Source organism: Salvelinus fontinalis, chromosome 31 (genome assembly GCF_029448725.1).
Source record: "Salvelinus fontinalis isolate EN_2023a chromosome 31, ASM2944872v1, whole genome shotgun sequence".
NCBI lineage: Eukaryota > Metazoa > Chordata > Actinopteri > Salmoniformes > Salmonidae > Salvelinus > Salvelinus fontinalis.
In genome coordinates, this window is record NC_074695.1 from 29417912 (window position 1) to 29445489 (window position 27578).

At 44.4% G+C, this 27578-nt stretch overlaps 1 protein-coding gene across 3 annotated transcripts in view; it reads left to right on the forward strand.

Moving 5' to 3' along the window:
- LOC129830001 (protein phosphatase 1 regulatory subunit 12B-like) overlaps positions 1-27578 on the forward strand; it is a 46346-nt gene that overhangs the window by 6807 nt on the left and 11961 nt on the right. For all 3 annotated transcript variants that reach the window (XM_055892113.1, XM_055892115.1, XM_055892114.1), the window contains exons 3-5: positions 109-327; positions 519-633; positions 962-1086. In XM_055892113.1, coding sequence (XP_055748088.1) covers positions 109-327; positions 519-633; positions 962-1086 — 459 coding nt within the window. The remainder of the gene's footprint in view (positions 1-108; positions 328-518; positions 634-961; positions 1087-27578) is intronic.

Consider the following 27578-nt stretch of genomic DNA (forward strand, 5'->3'; position numbering starts at 1 on the left):
ATAGGGAAACTGGCCCCAAGATATTCGTTGGTATCAATGTGATTTTGTTGGACTATTTATCTGTAGTATCTTGTTGATCTATGGATATACTGTCTGTGTCTTCCTCAGGGTGTGACCCTGGCTGAACTGAAGGAAGCTCAGAGGACCAACGGCCTGTCTCCCCTGGACAGAGACAGACATACAGAGGATGGACATAGCAGACTGACTGACAGGTCCTGTCTGCAGGGAAAATGGGCTGCAGAGGACAGAGGAGAGACCAGGACCAACCTGGCTCAGTCTATGGAGACAGAGGATCACAGTCCCACATGGAGCAGGGAGATAGATGAGGTGGGGATAAAACCTTAATAATTTTGCGTTAGCCTTTCCCTTTAGGATCGTATTGTTGTCATTGGTTATTGTTATAATAGATAATCTATGATAATGTAATTTTGTGAGAGATCATCTTGTACTATAGTAGCTGTGTAGTTTGAGATTCAGATGAGCCAAGCATTGAAGTGCAGTTTTTTTCTCATTTCAAGCTCGGAAATCATAGATCAAGGCTGGGGACCATGGAAGCAGAGTATTCCTCTGCCAGTGGGCCCTATACCTTGCCTTACACCTCCACCAGCCTGGCCAACCGCACATCCTCCAGAGGTCAGAAACCCAACCATTGTACACAGTCACACAGTTATGACTGAATACAGATGTGTTTACATTTTTCTGCTCAACCATGTTAAGGAAGTTGCTTTGTTACAGAAATGTTACTCTTCCTGAATACCCTTGTCATGTGACATACTGTACCATAGGAAGAACAAGTTATACCTGACACCCAGTTTATGTAAGACTTTATGCAGTCAGTGGATCAGTTGTTGTTTTTTGTTTTTTTTGTTTTTTACTGCAAGATCTCTATAGGATAAATAGCTTGTCATGGTAAGGTGCAGTAACTGTTTAGTGATTGTTTCTTATCATGTGAATACTGTAGTTGTTGAATGGAAAGATGAAAACCAGAACCCAATTGAGGATCCCTCCAAACATGTCCTCTCCACAAGAGAGAAACATGTTCGATTCTGTGACCAAGAGTCAGATGAAGCCTACCAGAATGTTGAGGTATGTGGTGTATGGAGCCTACTAAACGCAGCACATTTACTAACAATGTCAAAGATAGGATCTTATAGATTAGAATTTTTTTCACAATTAAAGGTGAATAAAAACAAAATCCAAATAGTGAGCAAACTACTTCGAGAAACGTCTGTGACATTTTCAGCCACCAGTAGGTGGGGCAAAAAACACTATGATTTCAGTACAGTACCATTTTCCTCCCAGATGATGGGGCATTTGTTGATGAACATTAGATGGGTTTGCAATGGGCAATTTTATTATTAGATTATATTACACACCTCACTGATTCTATTGTCATAGCGGGGGATTCCTATGATTCTTGAAATATCATATTGTATTGCAATTAAGTGTGTGTGCGGGTGTGTGTGCGTGTGTGATAGTGATTGTGTGTGTGATTAGTTGTGTGTGTTCAAAGCTGCATTTCTTTGATTCACATAATAACAATAGCCTTGCACACAGAGACCATGAAAGAGGATCTGTGATGCAATGATTACAGAGGTACTGCAATGTTAGTGTAGTTTGCTTTGGGAGTGTTTGTGATTGGGCTGTTTTGCTATCACAGTGGGAGAGAGTCCAGGGCATGCTGCAGTACCCACATACCCCTCTCCTTCTCTTCCCTTCTCTCTCCCTCTCCTACCACATCATACATGCTCGAGGTATCTTGACATTCCATACCATATTGGGCAAAACGGGGAGCTCTTCTTCTGCTTTTCAGCGTTGAATTCTACAGCCATAATTATACTGTAGTTAATTCAACACTCTCTCTCTCTGTTTCTCTCTGTCTCTCTCTGTCTATGATGGTGTGTTCCTTCCACCTGTAGGTTAGGTATCTGCACAGACTGTCTCCAAGGTGTACATTCCTCCCAGGGCAGAATGAACCTATGAGGCTGGAAATCCCTTTCAAAACAATATGTTTCAGCAAAAAGCTCACAGTTACTAATTCTGTTCATTTCCCTTAAAGATGGAATCCTCAGTAGGGGGGAAACAGCGCCACTGGCCGCCCCACCACCATTGTTATTGTTTTTATTGCCGAACTGAGGAGCATGGTAAACAAATTGCAGTACATATAGTGAGTGCTCTTCTATCGTACGTGCAATGATGTCAGAGGGGAAATAACAGTGTTGGTTGTTTGCAGTAACTTCTTTGTTGTTGTAATATTGCAAACGGTCGTGGCAGTTTCACCATTAGGAATTCCAACTTGAATGGGCTTACAGGGAAATGGAGATGCCCAGAAATTTACTGATTGGGGAAAGGATAATCAAATCAAATCAAAGTTTATTTGTCACACGCTCCGAATACAACAGGTTTAGACCTAACAGTGAAATTCTTACTTACAGGCCCTAACCAACAGTGCAATGTTTATGTAAGAAATAGGTATTAGGTGAACAATAGATAAAGATAAGTAAAGAAATAAAAAAACACAGTAAAAATAACAGTAGCGAGGCTAAATACAGGCACCGGTGAGTCGGGCTAATTGAGGTCGTATGTACATGAATGTATAGTTAAAGTTACTATGCATATATGATAAACAGAGAGTAGCAGCAGCGTAAAAGAGGGGCTGAGGGGAACACAATTCAAATAGTCTGGGTAGTCATTTGATTACCTGTTCAGGAGTCTTATGGCTTGGGGGGTAAAAGCTGTTGAGAAGCCTTTTGGTCCTAGACTTGGCACTCCGGTACCGCTTACCATGCGGTAGTAGAGAGAACAGTCTATGACTGGGGTGGCAGGGGTCTTTGACAATTTTTAGGGCCTTCCTCTGACACCGCCTGGTGTAGAGATCCAGGATGGCAGGCAGCTAAGCCCTGGTAATGTACTGGTCTGCACGCACTACCCTCTGTAGTGCCTTGCGGTCGGGGGCCGAGCAGTTGCCGTACCAGGCAGTGATGCAACCAGTCAGGATGCTCTCAATGTTGCAGCTGTAGAACCTTTTGAGGATCTGAGGACCCATGCCAAATCTTTTTAGTTTCCTGAGGGGGAATAGGCTTTGTCATGCCCTCTTTACGACTGCCTTGGTGTGTTTGGACCATTCTAGTTTGTTGCTGATGTGGACACCAAGGAACTTGAAGCTCTTAACCTGCTCCACTACGGCCCTGTCGATGAGAATGGGGGCATGCTCAGTCCTCCTTTTCCTGTAGCCCACAATCATCTCCTTAGTCTTGGTTACGTTACGGATAGGTTGTTATTCTGGCACCACCCAGCCAGGTCTCTGACCTCCTCTCTATAGGCTGTCTTGTCGTTGTCGGTGATGAGGTCTACCACTGTTGTGTCATCTGCAAACTTAATGATGGTGTTGGAGTCGTGCCTGGACACGCAGTCGCGGGTGAACAGGGAGTACAGGGGAGGACTGAGCACGCACCCCTGGGGAGCTCCAGTGTTGAGGATCAGCATGGCAGATGTGTTGCTACCTACCCTCACCACCTTGGGGCGGCCCGTCAGGAAGTCCAGGATCCAGTTACATTCTCACGTAGGTGATTATTTTGTCCAGGTGGGAAAGGGCAGTGTGGAGTGCAATAAAGATTGCATCATCTGTGGATCTGTTTGGGCGGTATGCAAATTGGTGTGGGTCTAGGGTAATGATGTTGATGTGAGCCATTACCAGCCTTTCAAAGCACTTCATTCATTTAGACAGGTTGCCTTAGTGTTCTTGGGCACAGGGACTATCGTGGTCTTCTTGAAACATGTTGGTATTACAGACTCAATCAGGGACATGTTGAACATGTCATTGAAGACACCTGCCAGTTGGTCAGCACAAATCAAATCAAAGTTTATTTGTCACGTGCGCTGAATACAACAAGTGTAGACCTTACAGTGAAATGCTTGGAGCACACGTCCTGGTAATCCGTCTGGCCCCGCGGCCTTGTGAATGTTGACCTGTTTAAAGGTCTTACTCACGTCGGCTACAGAGAGCGTGATCACAGAGTCATCCGGAACAGCTGATGCTCTCATGCATGCCTCAGTGTTGCTTGCCTCGAAGCGAGGATAGAAGTGATTTAGCTCATCTGGTAGGCTCGTGTCACTGGGCAGCTCGCGGCTGTGCTTCCCTTTGTTTTCTGTAATAGTTTGCAAGCCCTGCCACATAAGATGAGCATTAGAGCCGGTGTAGTAGGATTACATTTTAGCCCTGTATTGGCGCTTTGCCTGTTTGATGGTTCGTCGGAGAGCATAGCAGGATTTCTTATACGCTTATACGGTTAGATTCACGCACCTTGAAAGCGGCAGCTCTACCCTTTAGCTCAGTGCGAATGTTGCCTGTAATCCATGGCTTCTGGTTGGGGTATGTATGTACAGTCACTGTGGGGACGACGTCCTCGATGCACTTATTGATAAAGCCTGTGACTGTTGTGGTGTAGTCCTCAATGCAATCGGAAGAATCACGGAACATGTTGCAGTCTTTGATAGCAAAACAGTCGTGTAGTTTAGCATCTGCTTCATCTGACCACTTTTTTATAGAAGGGATCACTGGTGCTTCCTGCTTTAATTTTTGCTTGTAAGCAGGATTCAGGAGGACAGAATTGTGGTCAGATTTACCAAATGGAGGGCGAGGGAGAGATTTGTACGCATCTCTGTGTGTGGAGTACAGGTGATCTAGAATTTTTTTCCCTCTGGTTGCGAGTTTAACATGTTGATAGAGATGAGTTAAAACTGATTTAAGTTTCCTTGCATTAACGTTTCCAGCCACTAGGAGCACCACCTCTGGGTACGCTGATTCCTGTTTGCTTATTTCCTTATACAGCTGACTGAGTGCGGTCTTAGTGCTAGCATCCGTCTGTGGTGGTAAATAAACAGCCACGAAAAGTATAGAAGAAAACTCTTGGCAAATAGTGTGGTCTACAGTTTATCATACGATACTCTACTTCATGCAAGCAAAATCTAGAGACTTCCTTAGATTTTGTGCACCAGCTGTTGTTTACAAATATGCACAGGCCACCCCCCCTCGTCTTACCGGAGTGTGCTGTTCTATCTAGCCGGTGCAGCGTATAACCTGCTAGCTGAATATCCATGTCATCATTCAGCCACGATTCCGTGAAACATAAGATGTTACAGTTTTTGCTGTCCTGTTGGTAGGATATTCGTGATCGTACCTCATCTAATTTATTGTCCAATGATTGTATGTTGGCGAGTAATATTGACTGTAACGGCAGCTTTCCCACTCGCCTTCTGCGGATCCTTACGAGGCACCCCACTCTGTGTCCTCTGTACCTGCGTCTCTTTCTCTTGCCAATTACGGGATGTTGGTCTTGTCAGGTGTTCACAGAATATCCTGTGCGTCCTGTTTTTGAAGATAAAATCTTTGTTCCATCCGAGGTGTGTAATCGCTGTCCTGATATCCAGAAGCTCTTTTTTGCCGTAAGATATGGTGGCAGAAACATTATGTACAAAATAAGTTACAAGTAACGCAAAATAGCCCAATTGGTTAGGCGCTCGTAAAACTGCTGCCATTTTATTAATGGGAGTGGGCTGAGGCAAGGGCGTGGAGGGGAGTCACAGAGAAGAATGTAGAGAGAAGAATGTACTATAGTGTGAAAGGGGTAGTGATAGCTTTTTGAGCTCACCGTCTCTATCACCGTCCTGCTGTCCTACGGTAGAATCCCAGACATGGACGGTCAGTAACATGAGCGTTCCTCAGCGTTAACCAAGGACCTAAATCTGATTGTGATAATGCCCCCCCCCCCCCCCCCCCCCCCATCCAGTGAGCATGGTTTCATCTGGAAAGGATAGAAAAGTGCCCGCAGGCCCCATTACCAACGGTGACCTCTGCCTGCCTCTATAATGATCTGAGCAGACTCTCTCCTCTCTCTCTCTCTGCTTTTCAAGAACAGAGCCCAGAGACAGGTGCCATAGATCTCAGCTGAAGACCTCACGGCTTTCACTGCTCTGAAAGGGGATTATTAACGGGGAGGCTGAGGGAGAGAGAAAAATAGAGATAGAGCGAGAGACTTTGCTGCCAGGCATAATTACTACTTTCTCCTGCTCCTGATGTTTAGATTAAGTTATCAGAGAGAGCCTTCTGTTCCCTCTATCGTCACAGACCTGATTATTCACTTATTCAGAATTTATGACAGCTCTGAGAGCTAAACACAGGACTGTTTGATAGACCCACTCTCAATGTAAGGACAGATAGTTCTGGATAGCCCATCACGGCATGGAGCTTAGCTGTGTGTGCTACAGAGATTCAGCAGTTCTGCTGCTGCAGTTAGCAGGTTGGCTTAGGAGGGTTGAGGGTAGTATTAGAACCCCAGAGTATCTGTGACCTCTCTCTGAACTCATCATCTCTCAGCTGTGACTTAGGCCAAGGCACAGCTCAACCACCATAAAGATGCTAAAGATCACTAGACCGGTGAAGGCAGGAAAACAGATGGAGAGAGAGTATGTCTGTCTGCAGGTATCTGTATGTTTTATTATATGTGTCTCTGTGCATTTATATGTGTTTTTGTCTCTCTGTGACTGTTTGGGTTTTGGCCTCTATGTGACTTGCAGAATGACCACACACCAGGGACCTGTCTCTGCCAGGAACACCTACACTAGTTGAGCAGCCACTATCCACTTTTTGAAAAGTCTTTATTTTATACCTGTTAGAGTAACATATGACAAAACACAAATGACAGTAACCGGGACTTTACTCCAAAGTAAGTGTTTAAGGACCAGAGTTATTCTGAGTTGGAAATGGAGAGAGAGGAGAGGAGGGGACCCTAGCCAAGTGATATATGAGAATGTTCCATATTGAAAGTCATAAAGGAGAGAGCCAGTCTACTCAACCTAAGCCCCAGATCCAGTGTGTGGGACTTCAGCTGAAATCAACTCTTTATATAGGTCTCAGCAGGCCTATCTCCACAGCCAGGGCCAGTGCAGTTCACTGCCACAGGGAAGCCATTGGACTTCCTGATGCGCTAGTAGGAACTCAGACTGTCCAGCAGACTAGCACAGATGGTCTGTGAAGCTGGTTGAATATGTAGTGGAACAATCCATATGGACAGATTGGAATCTCATATATCAGGATTTATATTACGTGAAACTTCTGTGGTGCTTATCTTAAACTATGGGCCATAAAGCACACGTAATGTATCATTGACATGACATGACAAGTCAAAACTCCAGGAAAAAAAAATATTCTGCCTGCACACCAATGTTTTAAATCACAGAGAGATCTAATGTGCAAAATCAATGTACATAAAAAAAAAAATATCTCAGTTTGAAGATTTATTTTTCTCTTATTGTGTCTAATTTCTTTGCTGCAGTTGAATGGTTGTATTTGCCATGTGCAACGGTCACCGGGTCCACTTGTTAAAAAGGAGAGAAACAGGAGAGACAGACTTCTGTCCTCAGTATGACTCACAGCAAGGGGAGGGGAGCATGCCAGGCCAGGGCTCAACACAAGACCGCCAGGCCAGCATTCATTCTCGCTCATGCTCTCTCTCTCTCTCTCATGCTCTCTCTCATGCTCTCTCTCTCTCATTCTCTCTATCAGTCTCTCTTTCTCTGTCTCTCTCTCTGTCTCTTTCAGTAGATGAGCGAAGAGGATAAAAGAGTCCAGGAAGAGCCACAGCACTGCACACCAATGTTTTAAATCACAGAGAGATCTAATGTGCAAAATCAATGTACATTAAAAAAAAATATCTCAGTTTGAAGATTTATTTTTCTCTTATTGTGTCTAATTTCTTTGCTGCAGTTGAATGGTTGTATTTGCCATGTGCAACGGTCACCGGGTCCACTTGTTAAAAAGGAGAGAAACAGGAGAGACAGACTTCTGTCCTCAGTACGACTCACAGCAAGGGGAGGGGAGCATGCCAGGCCAGGGCTCAACACAAGACCGCCAGGCCAGCATTCATTCTCGCTCATGCTCTCTCTCTCTCTCTCATGCTCTCTCTCATGCTCTCTCTCTCTCTCATTCTCTCTATCAGTCTCTCTTTCTCTGTCTCTCTCTCTGTCTCTTTCAGTAGATGAGCGAAGAGGATAAAAGAGTCCAGGAAGAGCCACAGCACTGCAAACCTCTTTAAAAACAAGGTAGCAGTGAGCCTCTGGCCTGTGTGCGCAGAATCTGAGAGGAAGGGAAAGAGGGATGGGAGGATGGGGGATTGTGTATGATAAAAAGAGAAACGTAGCAGCAACTTAATACTTCAGTGCTCTAGAACCCAATGCAGTTGCCACAGATCTACTCATTGTTGACAGGCCTCTGTGTGTGTGAGGTAACCGATAATGCAGGAAGAAATCAAAACCACTATGGAGTGGAGTGTTGCCTTAAAATTAGCATGTGAGCTTAGCTCACTTTACAGTGCAGCATGGCAAGTACTATGAAACAGATTGTGAAAAGGAGAGAGGGCTCGGACACAGTGGCTCTACATCCAAATGTCAACACTCATACTAACATTACTTCTTCCCAGAGCATCATGGGAGGACAGGGTTACTTGACGAGTCACTGTTGATCTTGACTCCCCCCAAGTGTTAAAGCTGAACCTCTGGAACCTCAGTATCAGCCCCCTACTTCTGTCTGTCTACTTCCCCCTCTCCTTATCCTCATCCACATCAATGGACAGCTTTAGCCCAGAGCTTGTACACAGCAGAGCCTCTGGCAGCCTGCCAGAGAGTTCTGCCAGAGCTAGAGTGAGCAGGGAAAGGCGAGAGAGAGAGGGGAGGAGGGTGAGAGAGAGAGTTGGGACAGGAGAAAGGAGAGTTGGGGAGGAGAGAAAGAGGGGGAGGTAAAAGGAGAGAGAGTGGATATTTAGAGAAACATGGGATAAGAGATCATCTGGAACAAACTTTTCACTGTGGTTGGGTTTATCTTTGGATGTGAGGACTTAGTGTGTTGTGTCCACTTTGATGTACGAAAGGGTCTCGGAGTGCTGAAGCTGTGGTCCAACAATCCTCAACTAAGTTGATTTGTCTACTTTTTAAGAAAAACAGAGGTGCATGTCTTTGTAGGAGTTGTACTAGCCAAGAGGAGAAATAGCTATTTTGGTTGTTTTCATTATTGTCCAATGATCACTTTGCTGTCTTTACTTTGTGGAGGAAGAAGGGAAGGTAGGTCATATCAGCAGCAATATTTCTAAAGTTAGCAGTGGTCTCTCTCTCCAGCCCTCTGGACTGTGGAGCGGGCTCCTCACACACACCTGTTGGTCAGGATCCCCAGTCAGGATGAGCGCAGCAGCAACAACAGCCATAGGTGTCTGCACAGTCGTAGCCTAAGAGGAGATCTGTGGATCTGTGCAGCTGTTGTCTGTTCTGGATTGGAAGCCTCTATCTGTGGATGTTACTGTAGAGGCTTAACCAGACTTGCCTCTGTGTCCTGGGTAGAGTGTGGAGATGTCATCTATGTACCCCCGCACCAAGGAGCTGTCCAGGACTAGGAAGTCTCTGTCCGACTCACCACCCTCTTCACCCTCTCCTACCGCCAAGAACTTCAGAGTAAGACCCTAACTTTCTTCTCTCTGTCGGAACTTCAGAGTAGTCATGGTTTTTCCGCTTTAAACTTATTTAAACTGTAGAAACAAGCGCTTTCTGTTCGTATGAATTCCTAAGATTTTGCATCTGTCTCAGAGTATCACTGATTATCCCTAATTAACTGTGTGTGGGTGTGTGACTCTAAGGCGACGTGTAGCTATCAAAGGCTCTTAAAGGCTGATTAAGTTGTGTCCGGTTTACTCCCAGCTCCTATTGGAATTGTCACATCTGTAGTGTGCTAATCCAATATCCATTTTCATTAAACCTAAACAAAACACCTTACAGTACATGGGTGTTAATTAAGCAATAAGGCACGAGGGGGTGTGGTATATGGCTAATATACCACGGCTAAGAGCTGTTCTTAGGCAGGATGTAAAGCAAGGCAAAGGGTGGCTACCTTGAAGAAGATTTGTTTAACACTTTTTTGGTTACTACACGATTCCATATGTGTTATTTCATAGTTTTGATGTCTTCACTATTATACTACAATGTAGAAAATGGTAAAAAAATAACAACCAAAAAACTTGAATGAGTGGGTGTGTCCAAACTTTTGACTGGTACTGTATGTATTTAGATGTGTGCTCTGGAGGCTCCTTAACACATGATTGGACAGGTCACTGTTCCAACCACTTGAGTGTTTCACAACCCTTGAAAGAGAGAGAGGGAAGGAGGGAGTATCTGCTGTGTGTGCTGTGCAAGTGCTGTGCACATGGCCGCTTATTCTGGAAAATACTTTTGGATTGAAATATTCCATCTGCCATTTCCTGTTGTTGTTTTTCAGAATGTCTTTTTCTCATGTTTTATTTATTGATATGATTGACATTTACTGATGTGTTATTTATTACTGCATTATTTCATGGTGTTGCCTTTCCTTTAGTAGCAATATATGCTCGTTTAAATCATTTTAAAAAAACAAGAAGAAATGGGTTTTCAGATGGAAGTAATGGGATTCCGTGTTAGAGAGGCACAGAATCAGGGGCTAAACGATCATGACCTCCCCACTACCGCAGTACTGACAGTACCGTGTCATGAGCACTCAGTTCTGACAGTACCGTATCATGACCACCCACTACCTCAGTACTGACAGTACCGTATCATGACCACCCACTATCGCAGTACTGACAGTACCGTATCATGACCACCCACTACCTCAGTACTGACAGTACCGTATCATGACCACCCACTACCGCAGTACTGACAGTACCGTATCATGACCTCCCCACTACCGCAGTACTGACAGTACCGTGTCATGACCACCCACTACCGCAGTACTGACAGTACCGTATCATGAACACCCACTACCGCAGTACTGACAGTACCGTATCATGACCTCCCCACTACCACAGTACTGACAGTACCGTATCATCACCACCCACTACCGCAGTACTGACAGTACCGTATCATGACCACCCACTACTGCAGTACTGACAGTACCGTATCATGACCACCCACTACCGCAGTACTGACAGTACCGTATCATGACCGCCCACTACCGCAGTACTGACAGTACCGTATCATGACCACCCACTACCTCAGTACTGACAGTACCGTATCATGACCACCCACTACCTCAGTACTGACAGTACCGTATCATGACCACCCACTACCGCAGTACTGACAGTACCGTATCATGACCACCCACTACCTCAGTACTGACAGTACTGTGTCATGACCACCCACTACCGCAGTACTGACAGTACCGTATCATGACCACCCACTACCGCAGTACTGACAGTACCGTATCATGACCACCCACTACCTCAGTACTGACAGTACCGTATCATGACCACCCACTACCTCAGTACTGACAGTACCGTATCATGACCACCCACTACCGCAGTACTGACAGTACCGTATCATGACCACCCACTACCTCAGTACTGACAGTACCGTGTCATGACCACCCACTACCTCAGTACTGACAGTACCGTATCATGACCACCCACTACCTCAGTACTGACAGTACCGTATCATGACCACCCACTACCTCAGTACTGACAGTACCGTGTCATGACCACCCACTACCTCAGTACTGACAGAACCGTATCATGACCACCCACTACCTCAGTACTGACAGTACCGTATCATGACCACCCACTACCGCAGTACTGACAGTACCGTATCATGACCGCCCACTACCGCAGTACTGACAGTACCGTATCATGACCACCCACTACCTCAGTACTGACAGTACCGTATCATGACCACCCACTACCTCAGTACTGACAGTACCGTATCATGACCACCCACTACCGCAGTACTGACAGTACCGTATCATGACCACCCACTACCTCAGTACTGACAGTACCGTGTCATGACCACCCACTACCGCAGTACTGACAGTACCGTATCATGACCACCCACTACCGCAGTACTGACAGTACCGTATCATGACCACCCACTACCTCAGTACTGACAGTACCGTATCATGACCACCCACTACCTCAGTACTGACAGTACCGTATCATGACCACCCACTACCGCAGTACTGACAGTACCGTATCATGACCACCCACTACCTCAGTACTGACAGTACCGTGTCATGACCACCCACTACCTCAGTACTGACAGTACCGTATCATGACCACCCACTACCTCAGTACTGACAGTACCGTATCATGACCACCCACTACCTCAGTACTGACAGTACCGTGTCATGACCACCCACTACCTCAGTACTGACAGAACCGTATCATGACCACCCACTACCTCAGTACTGACAGTACCGTATCATGACCACCCACTACCTCAGTACTGACAGTACCGTATCATGACCACCCACTACCTCAGTACTGACAGTACCGTATCATGACCACCCACTGCCTCAGTACTGAGTACCGTGTCATGACCACCCACTACCTCAGTACTGACAGTACCGTGTCATGACCACTCAGTACTGACAGTACCGTATCATGACCACCCACTACCGCAGTACTGACAGTACCGTATCATGACCACCCACTACCTCAGTACTGACAGTACCGTATCATGACCACCCACTACCTCAGTACTGACAGTACCGTATAATGACCACCCACTACCTCAGTACTGACAGAACCGTATCATGACCACCCACTACCTCAGTACTGACAGTACCATATCATGACCACCCACTACCGCAGTACTGACAGTACCGTATCATGACCACCCACTACCTCAGTACTGACAGAACCGTATCATGACCACCCACTACCTCAGTACTGACAGTACCGTATAATGACCACCCACTACCTCAGTACTGACAGAACCGTATCATGACCACCCACTACCTCAGTACTGACAGTACCATATCATGACCCCCCACTACCACAGTACCGTATTTGGTATTTTATTAGGATCCCCAATAGTTGTTGCAAAAGCAGCAGCTACTCTTCCTGGGGTCCACACAAAACATGAAACATAATACAGAATGACATAATATAGAACCTCAATAGACAAGAACAGCTCAAGGACAGAACTACATAAAAAAAATGTAAAGACACACATAGCCTACATATCAATGCATACACACAAACTATCTAGGTCAAATAGGGGAGAGGCGTTGTGCCGTGAGGTGTTGCTTTATGCTGTTTATTTGAGCAATATGAGATGGAAGGAAGTTCCATGCAATAAGGGTGCTATATAATACTGTAATTTGTTCTGGATTTGGAGACTGTGAAAAGACCCCTGGTGGCAAAACTGGTGGGATAAGTGTGTGTGTCAGAGTTTGTGTAAGTTGACTATGCAAACAATTTGGGTTTTTCAACACAATTTTTCTTATAAAAAGAAGTAATGCAGTCAGTCTCTCCTCAACTCTTAGCCAAGAGAAACTGGCATGCATAGTATGTACAGTTGAAGTTGGAAGTTTTCATACACCTTAGCCAAATACATTTAAACTCAGTTTTTCACAATTCCTGACATTTAATCCTAGTAAAAAATTCCCTGTTTTGGGTCAGTTAGGATCACCACTTTATTTTAAGAATGTGAAATGTCAGAATAATAGTAGAGAAAATGATTTATTTCAGCGCTTATTTCTTTCATCACATTCCCAGTGGGTCAGAATTTTACATACACTCAATTAGTATTTGGTAGCATTGCCTTTAAATTGTTTAACTTGGGTCCAACGTTTTGGGTAGCCTTCCACAAGCTTCCCACAATAAGTTGGGTGAATTTTGGCCCATTCCTCCTGACAGAGCTGGTGTAACCGAGTCAGGTTTGTAGGCCTCCTTGCTCGCACACGCTTTTTCAGTTCTGCCCACAAATGTTCTATAGGATTGAGGTCAGGGCTTTGTGATGGCCACTCCAATACCTTGACTTTGTTGTCATTAAGCCATTTTGCCACAACTTTGGAAGTATACTTGGGGTCATTGTCCATTTGGAAGACCCATTTGCGACCAAGCTTTAACTTCCTGACAGATCTCTTGAGATGTTGCTTCAATATATCCACATACTTTTCCTTCCTCATGAAGCCATCTATTTTGTGAAGTGCACCAGTCCCTCCTGCAGCAAAGCACCCCCACAACATGATGCTGCCACCCCTGTGCTTCACGGTTGGGATGGTGTTCTTCGGCTTGCAATTCTCCCCCTTTTTCCTCCAAACATAACGATGGTCTTTATGGCCAAACAGTTCTGTTTTTGTTTCATCAGACCAGAGGACATTTTTCCAAAAAGTACAATCTTTGTCCCTATCTGCAGTTGCAAACTGTAGTCTGACTTTTTTATGGCGGTGTTGGAGCAGTGGCTTCTTCCTTGTTGAACGGCCTTTCAGGTTACGTCGATATAGGACTCGTTTTACTGTGGATATAGATACTTTTGTACTTGTTTCCTCCAGCATCTTCACAAGGTCCTTTGCTGGTGTTCTGGGATTGACTTGCACTTCTTTTCGCACCGAAGTATGTTAATCTCTAGGAGACAGAACGCGTCTCCTTCCTGAGCGGTATGACGGCTGCGTGGTCCCCTTGATTTTCCCTTGATTTCAAGCAGAGAGGCACTGAGTTTGAAGGAAGGCCTTGAAATAAATCCACAGGTACACCTCCAATTGACTCAAATTATGTCAATTAGCCTATCAAAAGCTTCTAAAGCCTTAATAACAGTTATGGACAGGGGGCAGCATTTCCACTTTGAACGAATTGCGTACCCAAACTGAATTTCCTCCTACTCTGCCCCAGAAGGTAATACATGCATATTATTATTACTATTGTATAGAAAACACTCTGAAGTTTCTAAAACTGTTTGAATTATGTCTGTAAGTATAACAGAACTCATTTGGCAGACAAAAACCTGAGAAGACTTCCAAACAGGAAGTGAGAACTCGGTTTTCAAGACAGTGCCAAATGATACCCCTTATAGTTATGGATAAGCAAACACTTCCTAGGGCTTCCACTAGATGTTACGGTCTTTAGATTTTGGTTATATGATTCTACTATAAAGGAGAGGCTCATAGGAGCTATTTTACTGAGTGGTCTTCAGAAATTCTCCGTCTCATTTTGCGCACGAGCGAGAGAGAGTGCTCTCGGTCCATTGCTCTTTCTTCAGACAATGAAATTCTCCGGTTGGATCCTTATTGATGATTACTGTTAAACACATCCTAAATATGGATTGCATACATCATTTGACTTGTTTCTATGACCTGTAACGGAACTTTTTGAGTTTTTGTCTGGAGGGATTGCTCGTGCGTCATAAAAATGGATTAGTGGGCTGAACATGCTAACAACAAGTGGCTAAATGATGGGCTTTATGGAACTTTTCAATCATTTATTGTCGAACTGGGAATCCTGGGAGTGCCTTCTGATGAAGTTATTCGAAGGTAAGTGCATATTTATAGTGTTTTTGTAGCTTCTGTTGACGCCAAAATGGCGACTATTTCTTTGGCTGGATTGTGCTCTGAGCGCCGTTCTCAGATTATTCTTTTTCCGTAAAGTTTATTTTGAAATCTGACACAGCGGTTGCATAGAGGATAAGTTTATCTTTAATTCTGTGAATAACACTTGCATCTTTTATCAATGTTTATTATGAGTATTTCTGCAAAATCACCGGATGTTTTGGAATCAAAACATTACTGCACGTAACTCGCAAATGTAAACTGAGATTTCTTTTATATATATGCACATTATCGAACAAAACATAAATGTATTGTGTAACATGATGTCATATGACTCATCTGATGAAGAGGTTCAAAGGTTAGTGATTCATTTTATCTCTATTTGTGGGTTTTGTGAAAGCTATCTTTGCTGTGAAAAAATGTCTGTGCTTTTTTGGATTTGGTGGTGAGCTAACATAAATATATGTTGTGTTTTCGCTGTAAAACATTTTAAAAATCGGACACGTTGGCTGGATTCACAAGATGTTTATCTTTCATTTGCCGTATTGGACTTGTTAATGTGTGAAAGTTAAATATTTCAAAAAAAGCGGAACCCCTGGGTAGCGGAACCCCTGGGTGAGAAAGGTTAACATCATTTTCTGGAATTTTCCAAGCTGTTTAAAGGCACAGTCAACTTAGTGTATGTAAACTTCTGACCCACTGGAATTGTGATACAGTGAATTATAAATGAAATAATCTGTCTGTAAACAATTGTTGGAAATATTACTTGTCATACACAAAAAATATGTCCTAACCGACTTGCCAAAACTGTAGTTTGTTAACAAGAAATTTTTGGAGTGGTTGAAAAATGAGTTTTAATGACTCCAATGTAAGTGTATGTAAACTTCCGACTTCAACTGTATATCAGCCCTCTGATTACAATGAAGAGCAAAATGTGACGCTCTGTTCTGGGCCAGCTGCAGATGAACTAGGTATTTCCTTGCAGCGCTGGACCACACGACTGGACAATAATCAAGATTAGACAAAACTAGATCCTGCAGAACTTGCTTTTTGGAGTGTGGTGTCAAAAAAGCAGAGCATCTTTTTACTACTGCCAGACCTCTCCCCATCTTTACAACCATTGAATCTATATGTTGACCATGACAGTTTACAATCTAAGGTAACGCCATGTAATTTAGTCTCTTCAACTTGTTCAACAGCCACACCATTCATTACCAGATTCAGATGAGGTCTAGAAATTATTTGAACAAAATACAATGCTCTTAGTTTTAGAGATGTTCAGGACCATTAATTACTGGCCACCCATTCCAAAACAGACTGCAACTCTTTGTTAAGGGTTTCAGTGACTTTAGCTGTGGTTGCTGATGCGTATATGGTTGAGTCATCAGCATACACGGAGACACATGCTTTGTTAGGTAACCTGCCTAAATGACTACCGACTATGACTCACATCAACACCATTATCCCAGAAACCCTAGACCCACTCCAATTTTTATACCGCCCCAACAGATCCACAGATGATGCAATCTCTATTGCACTCCACACTGCCCTTTCCCACCTGGACAAAAGGAACACCTATGTGAGAATGCTATTCATTGACTACAGCTCAGCGTTCAACACAATAGTGCCCTCAAAGCTCATCAATAAGCTAAGGACCCTGGGACTAAACACCTCCCTCTGCAACTGGATCCAGGACTTCCTGACGGGCCGCCCTCAGGTGGTAAGGGTAGGTAACAACACATCCACCCTCATCATAGACTGTTCTCTCTACTACCGCACAGCAAGAGGTACCAGATCACCAAGTCTAGGTCCAAGAGGCTTCTAAACAGCTTCTACCCCCAAGCCATAAGACTCCTGAACACCTAATCAAATGACTACTCAGACTATTTGCATTGCCCCCCCCCCCCCCCTCTCCGCTGCTACTCTGTTGTTATCATCTATGCATAGTCACTTTAATAACTCTACCTACATGTACATTTCACCTCAACTAACTGGTGCCCCCGCACATTGACTCTGTACCGGTAACCCCTGTATATAGTCTAGCTATTGTTATTTTACTGCTGCATTTTAATTACTTTTTACTTTTATTTCTTATTATTTTCTGTATTTTTTAAACTGCATTGTTGGTTAGGGGCTCGTAAGTAAGCATTTCACTGTAAGGTCTACACCTGTTGTATTCGGTGCATGTGACTAACATGTAATAACATTTGATTAGATTTGTTTAATGCCTCAACTATCCAGTGCCTCCGCACATTGACTCTGTACCGGCAACCCCCTGTATATAGTGTCATGTGTTACTACTGCTCTTTAATTACTTGTTACTTCTCTTATTCTTATTCGTATTTTTTGAAACTTCACTATTGGATAGGGGCTCGTAAGTAAGCATTTCACTGTAAGGTCTACACCTGTTGTATTCAGCGCATGTGACTAATAAAATTTGATTTGATTTAGCAGGTCATTGGTAAAAATAGAAAAGAGTAGAGGGCCTAGAGAGCTGCCCTGCGGTACACTACACTTTACATGTTTGACATTAGAGAAGCTTCCAATAAAGAAAACCCTTTTAGTTCTATTAGATAGATAGCTCTGAATCCACAATATGGCAGAGGTTGAAAAGCACTAACACATAAGTTTTTTCAACAACAGGTTATGGTCAATCATATCAAAGGCTGCACTGAAATCTAACAATACAGCTCCCACAATCTTTGTATTATGCTTTTCTTTCAACCAATCATCAGTCATTTGTGTCAGTACAGTACATGTTGAGTGCCCTTCTATGCTGAAAGAATTGTATTTGGTCAAATACAATTTTTTCCAACAGTTTGCTAAGAGCTGGCAGCAGGCTCATAGGTCTGCTGTTAGAACCAGTAAAGGCCGCTTTACCACTCTTGGGTAGCGGAATTATTTTGGCGTCCCTCCAGGCCTGAGGACAAAGACTTTCCTCTTGGCTCAGATTATAAATATGACAGATAGGAGTGGATATAGAGTCAGCTACCATCCTCAGTAGCTTTCCATCTAAGTTGTTAATGCCAGGAGGTTTGTCATTATTGATCGATAACAATAATTTTTCCACCTCTCCTAACTAACTCTAACTTTACAAAATTCAAACTTGCAATGCTTTTCTTTCATAATTTTTTTATGCATGAATACAATGGCTCACTGTTCGTTGTTGGCATTTCCTGCCTAAGTTTACCCACTTTGCCAATGAAATAATGATTAAAATAATTGGCAATGTCAAATGGTTTTGTGATGAATAAGCCATCTGATTCAATGAAAGATGTCGTTCAATTTGTCTTTCTGCCCATAATTTAATTTGAAGTACTCCCAAGTCTTTTTCCATAGTTCTTTATATCATTGATCTTGGCTTCATAATATAGTTCCTTCTTTTTATTGAGTTTAGTCACAATTTCTCAATAGGCAGTAAGCCAGTCAGATGTGCAGCCAGACTTATTAGCCACTCCTTTTGCCCCATCTCTTTCAACCATACCGTTTTTCAATCCCTCATCAATCCATGGAGCCTTAACAGTTCTAACAGTCGGTTTCTTATACAGGTGCATGTTTATCAATAATTGGAAGAAGCAATTTAATAAATGTATCAATTGCAGCATCTGGATGCTCCTCATTAATCACATCAGACCAACAAATATTTTTAATATCATCCACATGAGTCACAGCAAAAATGTTTGTATGATCTCTAATACACTATTTTATGCCCAGCTTTTGGAACTTTGGCTTTCATGGATATAGCCACTATATTGGGATCACTGCATCTAATGGGTATGGATACAGCTTTAGAACAAAGTTCTACAGTATTAGTAAAAATGTGATCGATACATGTGGATGACCATGTTCCTGTAGTGTTTGTAAACACCCTGGTAGGTTGATTAATAACCTGAACCAGGTTACAGGCACTGGTTACAGTAAGAAACTTTCTCTTGAGCGGATAGCTTGATGAAAGCCAGTCAATATTCAGGTCCCCAAGAAAGTAGACCTCTCTGTTTACATCACATACACTATCAAGCATTTCACACATATTATTTAGATACTGACTGTTGGCACGTGGTAGCCTATAGCATCACCCCGAAAGAAAAGGCTTTAGATGTGCCAAGTGAACCTGCAACCACAACACCTCAATAACACTTGACATAAGATCTTCTCTAAGCATTACAGGGATATGGCTCTGAATATATACAGCAACACCTCCCCCATAAGCATTTCTGTCTCTTCTATAGATGTTATATCCTTGTATTGCTACTGCTGTGTCACCAAATTAATTATCTTAGTGAGTCTCAGAAATGGCTAATATATGAATGTTATCTGATGTGAGCAAGTTATTGATTTTATGAACCTTATTTCTAAGGCTACATATATTAATATGGGCTATTTTCAGCCCTTTCCTGTGTAGCTTATCAGAGATAGACATAATACTGAATTTGCAAACAAAGCAAGAGGAAAAAAAATACTTTCAACAGTCCATTAGTCAATTGATGTGTGTGTGCTGCGGGGTTGAAGCTACGAACCCACTACCACAATACTGACAGTACCGTATCATGACCCCCCCACTACCACAATACTGACAGTACCGTATCATGACCCCCCCCCCCCCACTACTACAGTACCGTATCATGACCCCCCCACTACCACAATACTGACAGTACCGTATCATGACCCCCCCCCCCCCCCACTACTACAGTACCGTATCATGACCCCCCCACTACCACAATACTGACAGTACCGTATCATGACCCCCCCCCCACTACTACAGTACCGTATCATGACCCCCCCACTACCACAATACTGACAGTACCGTATCATGACCCCCCCCCCCACTACTACAGTACCGTATCATGACCCCCCCACTACCACAATACTGACAGTACCGTATCATGACCCCCCCCCCCACTACTACAGTACCGTATCATGACCCCCCCACTACCACAATACTGACAGTACCGTATCATGACCCCCCCCCCCACTACAGTACCGTATCATGCCCCCCCCCCCCCCACTACTACAGTACCGTATCATGACCCCCCCACTACCACAATACTGACAGTACCGTATCATGACCCCCCCACTACCACAATACTGACAGTACCGTATCATGACCCCCCCCACTACTACAGTACCGTATCATGACCCCCCCACTACCACAATACTGACAGTACCGTATCATGACCCCCCCCCCCCACTACTACAGTACCGTATCATGACCCCCCCACTACCACAATACTGACAGTACCGTATCATGACCCCCCCCCCCCCCCCCACTACTACAGTACCGTATCATGACCCCCCCACTACCACAATACTGACAGTACCGTATCATGACCCCCCCCCCACTACTACAGTACCGTATCATGACCCCCCCACTACCACAATACTGACAGTACCGTATCATGACCCCCCCCCCCACTACTACAGTACCGTATCATGACCCCCCCACTACCACAATACTGACAGTACCGTATCATGACCCCCCCCCCCCCCACTACTACAGTACCGTATCATGACCCCCCCACTACCACAATACTGACAGTACCGTATCATGACCCCCCCCCCCCCACTACTACAGTACCGTATCATGACCCCCCCACTACCACAATACTGACAGTACCGTATCATGACCCCCCCCCCCCCCCCACTACAGTACCGTATCATGCCCCCCCCCCCACTACAGTACCGTATCATGCCCCCCCCCCCCCCCCCCCCCCACTACTACAGTACCGTATCATGACCCCCCCACTACCACAATACTGACAGTACCGTATCATGACCGCCCCCCCCCCCCACCCCACTACTACAGTACTGTATCATGACCCCCCCACTACCACAATACTGACAGTACCGTATCATGACCCCCCCCCCCCCCCCCCCCACTACTACAGTACCGTATCATGACCCCCCCACTACCACAATACTGACAGTACCGTATCATGACCCCCCCCCACCCCACTACAGTACCGTACCATGACCCCCCCCCCCCACTACTACAGTACCGTATCATGACCCCCCCACTACCACAATACTGACAGTACAGTATCATGACCCCCACCTCCCCACAACTACAGTACCGTATCATGACCCCCCCCCCCCACTACCACAGTACTGACAGTACGATATCTTGACCACCCACTAACACAGTATTGCATCATGACCCCCCCCCCCCCCACTACTACAGTACCGTATCATGACCCCCCACTACCACAGTACTGGCAGTACCATATCACAACCTCCCCATACTACAGTACCGTATCATGACCCCCCACTACCACAGTATTGTATCATGAACCCCCCATCCCCCACTACTACAGTACCGTATTATGATCCCCCACTACCACTGTACTGACAGTACCTGTTACGTTCGCTGGAATAATCATCGGACCAAGGTGCAGCGCGATATGGTTTCCACATATTTAATAGAGAAACACACAAAACAAAACAATAAAGAAATAAACGAAACGTGACGATAATGGAGTGCTAACATGCAACTACACATAAACAATATCCCACAAAACACAGGTGGAAAAAAGCTACCTAAATATGATCCCCAATTAGAGACAACGATACCAGCTGCCTCTAATTGGGAATCATACAAAATCACCAACATAGAAAAACAAAACTAGAACCCCACATAGAAAATATAAACTAGACTAACCCCCAGTCACGCCCTGACCTACTTTACCATAGAAAATAAGGGCTCTCTATGGTCAGGACGTGACAGTACCATATCATGACCCCCCACTACCACAGTACTGACAGTATCACAGTCCTCCAATGCTGTCAGGAGAACTCCAAAGAATACAGTCACTGTTTTGTCCATCCTTTTATTTTCATTAACTGTACTTTTCCATTCTCATATATATCCACAGTGATCTCAGGCATTACGTGTCCATGATGTCAGCACAGCAAAAAGCCAATATTGGCAATATTTTCCTGGGAGAAAAATGAAAGCGAGAGATAAAAATCTCCAGAAGGGCACGTTGCTGTTGGTGTGATATTAGAACTCTCCTCATTGTTTATGATGAAAACCTGGTGCATTTCTTTCTGCAAAAGTGTTGTGTGCCGCACAGCTGCAGACATTAAGCAACAGGCCTTGACTGTAAACAAGCGAGCACATCTGCCTCCTCAGAGGCAATGCTTCATGTCACTCTTCGGCAAAGACGAGAGATTTGGCCCGAAGTCCTACCTCCTCTCACTTGGACGAGGAAAACTCTTCCAAGTGAGATGAATAATAACCCAAAATGGGGAGGTTCTTTAGTTGTTTACTCATATCAGTAATTCCTTAATTATATCCAGAAATGGCTGGAGAGAATGAAGAGGTGGAAGGGGGAGGGAAAAAAGGTAGAGATCTGCAGTGAATAGCTGGGGAAGCAATATATTTTCCAGTGGGGTGAATGGGCAGTAGTCCAGGCAGGCAGCCTATGGGATGAGAGGGTGAGAAAGAAGAGAGAGGAGGGCTGACCATTAAAGAGGTCCTTCAAGAAATGAAACACTTTGCAGAGCAATAAGATCAAGCGCAGTCTCTCTATGATAGACTTTGCATCAGAGCTGGGACTCAGTCAGGAGCTGATTAAAAAGCATAGGTAGTGTGCAGGAGGGAGTGATGCTGATGGTTTTACAGGCTGCATAGAAGGGAGTGCTGTTAACTGGGGAGTGTTTATATTGGGAGTGTACTAAGGATCCCAGTCAACCCCCAACGCATGTACTGCCCAGTACAGCAGCAGACCCCCAGCTTGCTGTGTGGTGGTTAGTCGTGACGAGTCGTAAACCAATTGGACATGTGTTTACACAGAGCACACAGTGCAGTTCAGGCTCGCACCCGTTCAGCACAGGCCAGTTCCATTCATCTAAGGCTGTGCTGTTATTTCTACCCTGGTGGAATGTCTCCCCAGTCAACTGCTAGGCCTTATGGAGCCTCAAATGTAGATTCTGGTGCTTTGTAAATAAATAGAGAGAGAACTTTGACCAGGCGCAGTGCCAGCAGGTGCCCATCATATCTCTATCCGCTGCCCTTTCAGGATTGCCTCCTGGTAAGTCAGAAGACGGAATAGGTTTCTGTAAGTTTACAATGTTTCATGATGCATACACATTGTAAATGAATTAGAAATAAATGTACTTGGCAAGAGTGAAACAAAACATTTAGGTAATTCCTCTCTGTAATTCATTAAATCCTGCTCTGTGAAATAGATCCCACTTGTCTGACATCCGAGCCTGGCCTGGCTCACTGTAAGGCTTATGGAGCTAAAATGGAAGGAGATTTAGAAATGTCACAATGGATGTTTCTGCATGACCTAGATCTGTGGTACTGTGTTCGGGTACCCCAGCTATCTCCAAGCCAGCAACAGGGGGTACTTGAAAAGGACTACTGCATTTAGTGTCTTGCTGTGCTTTAAGTGATTATCAAGCCATTTTTATCAATGTATTAATCTTTATGGAGAGTTGCAGGCCTGGTCGTGGTCGTTCTGTGGCCGTATACCCCGCAAACCTAGAATAGTTCTGTCATGTCCACTCCTGCTCTAAAATACATATTTTCTGGACGTTAAATATAGGTTCATTTTAGTTTCTAAATGAAAGGTTAAAAGACGTCTTTTCCGGATGTTGAAAATACATATTTTCCGGACATTGAATATTATGTATTTTCCAGATGTTGAAATCATATTCATTTAAATTTCTGGCTGAAAGTTTGCAAAGCTGTCATCAAGACAAAGGGTGGCTACTTTGAAGAATCTCAAATATAAAATATATTTGGATTTGTTTAACACTTTTTTGGTTAGTACATGATTCCATATGTGTTATTTCATAGTTGTGATGTCTTCACTATTATTTTACAATGTAGAAAATAGTAGAAATAAAGAAAAACCCTTGAATGAGTGTTTAAACTTTTGACTGGTACTGTACATCAATGTTTGGACCAAATCAAGCCTGGTCTAGACTGAACCAAATCTTAACCAAACATAGACGTCTATGTTTTGGGAAAATCAAGGCTGATCCAGAACGGACTGGACCAAAAATCAACGTCTGTGGAAATCAAGGCCGGTACGCACCGCAAAGAAAGCGGTCCAAAAGACATTTAAGAAATTCCTCTCTGTAATTCATTAAATCCTGCTCTGTGAAATAGATCCCACGTGTCTGACGTCCGAGCCTGGCCTGGCTCACTGTAAGGCTAATGGAGCTAAAATGGAAGGAGATTTAGAAATGTCACAATGGATGTTTCTGCATGACCTAGATCTGTGGTTTCCAAACTATGGTACATGTTCAGGTCCCCCAGCTCCCGAGTGGTGCTGCGGTCTAAGGCACTGCATCTCAGTGCTAGAGGCGGCACTACAGACCCTGGTTCGATTCCAGGCTGTATCACAACCGGCTGTGATTGGGAGTCCCATAGGGCGGCACACAATTGGCCCAGTGTCATCCGGGTTAGGGTTTGGCAGGGGTAGGCCGTCATTGTAAATAAGAATTTATTCTTGACTGACTTGCCTAGTTAACTAAAGGTTAAAAAGAAGGAAAAAAACAATAAATAAAATCTCCAAGCCAGCTCCATGTGGTAAAAGGACTACTGCATGTAATGTCTTACTGTGTTTGAAGTGATTATCAAGCCATTTTTCACAGTGTAAGAATCGTTACGGAGACTTGCAGGCCAGGTCAAGGTCGAACAGAATAGAATAGCCTTTCAGTGAAACTGTGTATAGGTTGTCAAAGACATGAGACCATCCAGTGTTAGTGTTGTATGAACAGTTCATCAGAGCGCTCATCCTGCCTTTTCCATCCTTGGACCTTCTTCATCAGAGTTTACTGGCTCTCTGTCCCTGGATGGAGACAAGGCTGGATGGAGACTAACACATGACCGCATAAGGCCAGGCAGCTTTAGCAGTGCTGTATAAACATTCACAGAGGAGAGGAACGTCTCTCATGGTGCGCCTAGAATTTACTCCCACTCTAAAATCCATGTGGCTCTAACAGTGTATGAGCCTCCTAATAAAGACCAGGCATTTAGGTCTGCTTCTGCTCTTGGTTTGTCCTGCATAGACTCACAACAAAGCTTAGCTTTAAAAACAGATGAACAACATCTTGTATCACAACGTCTCTACTCTTTCTAAAGATCTAATTTAACTGTACAGTACATAAGAATATGCATATGTATATGCACTCAGCGGCCAGATTATTAGGTACACCACCCAGTTCACGAAAATGGTTCGCTCTTACAGACAGTGAGTCATGTGGCCGTGGCTTGCTATATAAAGCAGACCGACCGGCATCGAGGCCTTCAGTTAAATCAAATCAAATTTTGTTTGTCACATGCTTTGTAAACAACAGTTGTAGACAGACTAACAGTAAAATGCTTACTTACAGGCCCTTCTGAACAATGCAGATCATTTTTTTAAATCTATAATACATTTTTTTAAATCTACGAGGAATAAATACACAATGATTAATGATAACTTGGCTATATACACTGGGTACCAGTAACGAATCGAGGTGCAGGGGTACGAGGTAATTGAGTTAGATATGTACATATAGGTAGGGATAAAATCACTAGGCAACAGGATAGATAATAAACATTAACAGTAGCGTATGTGATGAGTCAAAAGAGAGTGCAAAAAGGGTCAATGCAGATAGTTTGGGTAGCTATTGGTTAACTATTTAAGTAACTATTTAGCAGTCTTATGGCTTGTGGGTAGAAGCTGTTCAGCGTCCTGTTGGTTCAAGACTTGGTGCATCGGCACCGCTTGCCGTGCGGTAGCAGAGAGAACACTCTACGTATGACTTGGGTTGCTGTAGTCTTTGTACATTTATCGGGCTTTCCTCTGACACAGGGAGCTTGGCCCCAGTGCTGTACTGGACTGTACGCACTATCGTCTGTAACGCCTTGCGGCCGGATGCCAAGCAGTTGCCATACAGTGGCCATACCAATAGGTGATGCAGCCAGTCAAGATGCTCTCAATGGTGCAGCTGTAGAACTAGTTAAGGATCTGAGGGCCCATGCCAAATCTTTTCAACCTCCTGAAGGGGAAGAGGCGTTGTTGCGCCCTCTTCATGACTGTGTTGGTGTGTTTGAACTATGATAATTCCATAGTGATGTGGACACCGAGGGACTTGAAGCTCTTGACCTGCTCCACTGCAGCCCTGTCGATGTGGATCAATCAAGTTTATTTTATATAGCCCTTCGTACATCAGCTAATATCTCGAAGTGCTGTACAGAAACCCAGCCTAAAACCCCAAACAGCAAGCAATGCAGGTGTAGAAGCACGGCGGCTAGGAAAAACTCCCTAGAAAGGCCAAAATCTAGGCCAAAACCTGGATGGGGGTGTGCTTGGCCCTCCGTTTCCTGTAGTCTACGATCAGCTCCTTTGTCTTGCTGACTTTGAGGGAGAAGTTGTTGTCCTGGCACAACACTGCCAGGTCTCTGACCTCCTCCCTGTAGGCTGTCTCGTCGTCGATGATCAGGGATACAACTGTAGTGTCATCGGCAAACTTATTGATGGTGTTGGAGTCGTGCCTGGCCACGCAGTCGTGGGTGAAGAGGGAGTACAGGAGGAGACTAAAAACGCATCCCTGAGGGGCCCCCGTGTTGAGGGTCAGAGTGGCAGTTGTGTTGTTGCCTACCCTCAACACTTGGGGGCGGACTGTCAGGAAGAAAACGATGCAGTTGCAGAGGGAAGTGTTTAATCCCAGGGTACTTAGCTTAGTGATGAGCTTGGAGGGCACTATGGTGTTGAATACTGAGCTGTAGTCAATGAACAGCATTCTCATGTAGGTTTTCCTTTTGTCCAGGCTGGAAAGGGCAGTGTAGAGTGCAATAGAGATTGTGTCATCTGTGGATCTGTTGGGGCGGTATGCAAATTGGAGTGGGTCAGGATGTCTGGGATGATGGTGTTGATGTGAGCCATGACCAGCCTTTCAAACCATTTCATGGCTACAGATGTGAGTGCTACGGGGCGATAGTCATTTAGACAGATTACCTTGGCTTTCTGGGCACAGGTACTATGGTGGTCCTGTGGGTGAAAACAATTTTTTAAATGTTTTATTATTTCACCTTTATTTAACCAGGTAGGCTAGTTGAGAACAAATTAAATATACCTGCTGGAGCGTGTGCTATAGGTGGGTGCTGCTATGGTGACCAGTGAGCTGAGATAAGGCAGGGCTTTACCTAGCAAAGACTTATAGATGACCTGGAACCAGTGGGTTTGGCGCCGAATATGAAGCGAGAGCCAGCCAACGAGAGCATACAGGTCGCAGTGGTGTGTAG